The following is a 6,000-nucleotide window of genomic DNA, read 5'->3' as shown; positions in this document are numbered from 1 at the left end:
AAAATGAATCAAATCGGAGTCGGACAGTTGGGTACCCTTCCTTGTAAGTGAATGATATCATACGCTTTCTTATCTGGTGGATATGTAAACATGGTACTTGGGCTTCGAAGTAAAGTTTGATAAGTTATTTTTATTATGTGTAAAGTACGGCTAGGTGCAGAAGCCGCGTTAGGCGTGAGCGACGTGGGCCACCGCCTACGGCCTCGCGTCCGAGGGGCCTCGCGCCCCAAATACTAAGTATATCTAGGACACAATGTACAAATGTTGGTTATTTCTTGCGCCACCAGAGGGCCTCGCTAAATGTACCTTGCCCACATAAAAATTTGGTCTTGCCCCGCCACTGCTGGGTAGAGTGGGTAGGGTCTATATCGAGATAGAAGAAAAGGATTGAACGATTTGTAAGGGAAACGAGCGTGTAACATTTTGCGAAGACCATGACCGAACGAGATGCTCTTACGGAACTATCAGGAGGAGTAGCAGAGAAAGCGGTATATTGTTTGTCCATGTCATAGTCTCACTTGTCATTTCAGTCTACTCCTAAAAACGTCCTAAGTGACATACGTTAACGGCACCAATCATGGGACATTTAAGAGAAAATTTGGAGTATTTTTGATATTTCACCGACACCTGTAAAATGTCTACCGCTTTACGCTTTAAAAGTTGAATGTCCAATTGGTCATTTATGTTTTCTTTGTATTTAATGAAAGCTACTGCAATTGGTTTCAATATTATTAACCAATTAAAACTGTTTTTGCTCCAGTCATGGGATGTATGGCGCCATTCATTTCCAAACGAACAAATATCAAGGAAAAATTAAACCTAAGCAGCTCTTTGGTTCTTGTTTATGGTAAAATGTTGCCAGCGATTAAAAACTGATGGTAAATACCTGTTATACAGGATTTCTCTATACCATCCCATTACTGGTGCCTGTTCTATTACATTGATGTACGTAATAGGGGTAGATGAGGTACCAGGCGCTCGATCGTGAGCCACAAAATATAGGTTCCGGGACCCTTTACTTACATCAATGTTCTATTATAAGGGTGTTTACTATAGACGTTTTTCGTTGCCCACCGTTTTTATGGTGGGTAACAATGAACCCGACCAAATTACGTAGATTGTTTTTGGTATGTTGTCAGGAATGTTAAAACGTGTTCTTAATTTTGTCGCATTGCGTATATCCTGTTCATCATGGGCGCACGGTACAGCTCCTACCATCTATTATATGAACCTACTGAAGTTATACTCGTACATATAGATGTGTTTTTGACCGTGGAAGGTTGCGATTATCTCTAAAGATATCTCCCATCTTCAGAAGTGTGTCTCGCTTCTTTATCTACACTCCAGTGTGCCCTTTTATATAAGATTATGAGTGCTTAAACAAGTAAGTTCTCGTATTTTCTCAAATATACCCGGAAATATTACTGTATTGATGTTATGTTCCTTTTCCTTATAAATAAACTCGCTATAAAAAATATCTGTCATCAGTATCTCTCGACTCCGGGGACTTACTGTGCTGCCGAGGTTTAACCACAGACAGGGCATAATTTCATTAATATCCTACGAATTTATGCCCCTTTTACAAGTTACAAGCTCTTATATAAATAACTTGCAATATACCTACGTACGTAACTATGTTTGTGCAGGTCAAATCTTGCAAGATAAATTTGACCCACTTACCGGTTTCCGATACAACTGAAAATTTGCATACAGATGCAGTGAATAATCATTTCCCATCGTATTTTCACGGAAACGCACGAACGTGTTTTGCTATTTCAGTCAGTTTCGATAAAAAAAGTACTGAGGTTGATTGAAGTAACATGACCAATACGAACGATTCCGAGAATATACGATGAGAAAGGATTATTCACTACATCTGTACATATGTAAGTCGGGTGACAATGCAATATTATTGTATGATCTGATGAAGAAGACAGGAGGTAGCCATAGGAACTCTGTGATAAAACAACGCAACCTAATTGTGTTTTGGAGTTTTTAGAAATGCCTCGATGAGTAATACTTGCCTGTGGATGGAAAAATACAGTCAGTGCAGCGATAAAATCTAATACCAAAAATTTTATTTTTGACAAAAACTTATTTCATTTTTATTGATTGTGTTTGTATGTATACATTTACACGCACACACTCACAGTCCACTCCTTAAATATAAATAAGTTCACTTACGCATGTCCTTCTTGTATGTTTTATTTTTTATTGTATTTTTTCTGCATGCACTTTTTGTACTTGAATTAATATTATATAGGAAATTTCTCATTCAAAAAACACCCATTCAGTTTAGTTAAACTCTCTGAGTAAAATCTATTTTCCCGTTCCCGAGATACAGGCTGCGCCTAGTTTGGGGCCGATGGATATTATCTTAATTGTAAAATCTAATTTATGTTAAGTTCAATCTGTTAAGTATGTCAATTTGTAAAAAAGTTTTGGTAAATAAACGATTTGTATATATTATATATATAATGTATTACCGACAAATAATAAACTTTTTTCTTTCAGATCTTTAATCACCATTAAAAACACCAAATTGTTTTCCCAACTGCTATTAACAGTGATCGGAACTATGGGAGTAAAACTTTAACAAAACTTGTTAAGCGGACATAAAATAGTGCATACAGCCCTAAAAATATTCATGTCCATAGGGATAGGAAAAGTATAGTACTTACAGCCATAAAAATATTTACATTCATAGATATTCGAATATGTTTAAGGCTATTAAGCACTCTTTTTACGTCCGCTTGATAAGTTTTGTTAAAGTTTTACTCCCATAGTTCCGATCACTGGCTATTAAAGATGCTACCATAATATATACATGTATGTATAGGTGTACTTATATACATAAGTAGGAATAACAAAATTATAAATTCTACGACAAAGTATTTTACTTTCACTTATCACCTTTATTACCAAAGGTATAGAGCATATATTGAGATGCATGACCGAAGCAGTATAAAGTGTTTTAATTTTAAATCTCTATCGGTCTGCATTAAACTGGTCCACTGGTCCTCTCTGCATTTATTTTTAGTACCTAAGATAGTTATTTAAATTTATTTTTTAAGTTAACCTTAGTCATAGCTTTTAATTCTTAAGATGTACTAACAAAATATAGACCACGTTTGTCTGAAATAAATGCATTTTTTTATTAAAGTTTTACCAGAGACCAGTTACTGAAAAACACTGATAATTAATAGCATTCCTTCCACTTTGATGTAGAGGGCGCCACTACTTACCACAGCACGTAGGATAAGGCTGGTGCTGAACCAAGCAAACTTTGCATGCCATTTGAAGTGTCAAAATTTCATCACTAATGACAAAATTCTATGAAAGTAGACGTTTATGCATGGCTATGACGCTTCGGCATTTAACCACACATTAACACTAGCTTAGACGTACATCAAAACGCCATCAATTGACATCTGATGGATATATTCACGTCCCTGTGTTGATGTTGAATATCAGCCCGACGCATTTGTTCGTATCTAGTCAAAGGATTTTCGGAGGTTCACAATTTTTTTTTTCATTAAGCCCCTTACGCATAAGTATTTATTTGCCTCGGAATGATGAATAATTCTATCGGGATATACCAAAGATATGCTTTCATAATAACTTAATTTTCCCACAAAACAGTGAATTTTTCCACTTTTAATTTATTTCTGAGCTTTGTATCTATTTATTGTGTGTTTTCTATGTATTTAAGTATTTATATATTATATATATCGTTGTCTAAGTACCCTCAACACAAGCCTTATTGAGCTTACTGTGGGACTTACTCAATTTGTGTAATAATGTCTTATAATATTTTTTTTTTTTTTTGACGCTCAGATTTTTCGAGTCTAACCTTTAATAACATGCCATTACGAGTCTGTTTAGTGTATTTAGATCTTCTTTCTTTCTTTTTTTTACTAATATGGTGCTGTTTGTAAATGGTTTTGCAATAAACGTTTTTCTATTCTATTCTATTCAAGGCACGCGTCGTCGTGAATGACATGATCTATACTACTGCAACATAAGCTCGTACACTAACAGCTGCAGTCTTTATCACCTCACTTATCTCTGGATTTACGTAGATATACTTCGTGTCCACGATGACGCGCAGATTTGTCAAATCTAACCCTTAATAATATGACAATACGAATCAAGCCACGCGTCTTCATGAATGACACGATACCGTACTGATTACCTTTATCTACTCAATAGAACGGATAACCGTTATCTACTCAATATTATATCACCTACATTTACACTGAATTTCGAAATTGATAAGATAACCGTATTAGCAAGCTGAAATCCTGAATTTCATACATAGTAGGGCGAGATATAGCGGGTAGTAGGTGGTTTTATAAAATAGTGTTAATTTAGGTACCTATTGGTGTTGTGAAATGGCGCTGAAAAGTTGTATTTTGTTGTCTATGCTTTTGGCCTGCGTGGTCGCGCAAAATAGATGTAAGTATCATTTGGTTTTTTTTTTTGGTGATGATGTAAGACATTTTATCTTGAAGGTTGTTGCTAGTTGTTGTGTTATCTTAGCCGTTAATTTTTAGAGATTATTTAAACTACATATAAAGGGCTACTTACACACTAAATCAAGCCCGATGTCGGGCCTGATAATCGTTATCCGTTTCACGGAATATTACGTGTAAAAAATACTTGGTCTCCAATTGCCAAAAATGTTCGATGTTTGATTTTTTTGCATATGAACCAATTTTTACATTTCAAATATCTTTAATGATGTGCTGATATTCCGTGAAACGGAAGACGATTAACAGGACTGACTTTGGGCCTGATATCGGGAAATATAGATGTACCTTATAGATATACGACCCTATAGATAGAATTCGCAAACCACACATAAACCACTCCCCGTACCTATACGTATTTAGTATGGGAGCGCGAACATTTATTTTAGTTCCGTCCACGTTCACATATACATTTAAAATTTCGGTAAAGTACATCCCTAAACTTGAGCTCTTCAGTGTAAAACAGTGTAAGGTATAACTTAGTGGTACTAGATATAAACTTAATCTAAATCCGGAAAGTAAATTGCACAGATATCGTGATAAAACGTTTATCCGGATTGCAAGCCCTATCTATGACCTGTATGTATAGTAATATATGTCTTATCTTATTTGTGGAAATCGCACAGATATTTCCTGTGTCTTGGGTGTTTTCTATATACTTAAATATTTATTTAAGTACCTATAACACAAGCCTTCTTGAGCTTACTGTGGCATAGTCTATCCGTAAGAATGTCCTATTTATGTATATATTTTTAAATAAGTAGTTATGAAGATAATGATTATTCAAAATAAAGCTGACATTCTTACAACCTTGAATACAACAGATAATAAAAAATAAATAGGATGTAACCAATATAAGTTTCGTTCGGAGGGTGTGATCCTGTTACTGGTTTTCTATATAAAATTAGTCCCGGGACCGAAAGTAGATAGATAGATAGAATAACTATATTATCTTTGGTACATTGCTATAATAAACGAACCAGTGGAAATACGTATTTAATTATATAAATATATACATAAATTACAAAATATACACTACATTTTCTGGTCCTTCGAACCGGATTTATTGCAATTTTTATTCTATTTTTTTTACTTAGGCAGTGAGTCACTGATCGATCGACACAATAATCATGATCACGATAATATTCTCCGAAAGTCTTTGATGTGCCGTCAAAATAAGACCGACATAAGTTTGCACTTTTCCTTTAAAATCGTACACGGCAAAATTACAGACCTACAGACCGACAAGAAATTCTAAATTATTTTAAAGGGCACTATACTGAGCTTCAACACACAAATAAATGATGCAAAAATCCATAGATCCATCCCCTTCTGCTGCATAAGTGCATCTTTTACTATGGAGGGAGAGAAAACTTTCTTAGGTTTGGAAGAACAGTTGCAAAAGTGTCCAGCTGTCAGCTATAAATAACAGTTCCAAATCTCTCCAGAGTAGTGCTAGAGCAGCTAT

General features: G+C 35.0%; 1 protein-coding gene across 2 annotated transcripts in view; it reads left to right on the top strand.

The window, feature by feature from the left end:
- The first annotated feature begins 4,306 nt into the window (after nt 1-4,306).
- The window catches only part of LOC133531448 (transferrin-like), a 39,128-nt gene continuing 37,434 nt past the window's right edge, over nt 4,307-6,000 (top strand). For both annotated transcript variants that reach the window (XM_061869676.1, XM_061869677.1), the window contains exon 1: nt 4,307-4,458. In XM_061869676.1, coding sequence (XP_061725660.1) covers nt 4,395-4,458 — 64 coding nt within the window. In that variant the 5' untranslated portion in view covers nt 4,307-4,394. The remainder of the gene's footprint in view (nt 4,459-6,000) is intronic.

This window comes from Cydia pomonella, chromosome 25 (genome assembly GCF_033807575.1).
Source record: "Cydia pomonella isolate Wapato2018A chromosome 25, ilCydPomo1, whole genome shotgun sequence".
Lineage (NCBI taxonomy): Eukaryota > Metazoa > Arthropoda > Insecta > Lepidoptera > Tortricidae > Cydia > Cydia pomonella.
Note: the sequence above shows the minus strand (reverse complement) of the source record. Positions and strands in the feature narration are given on the sequence as shown.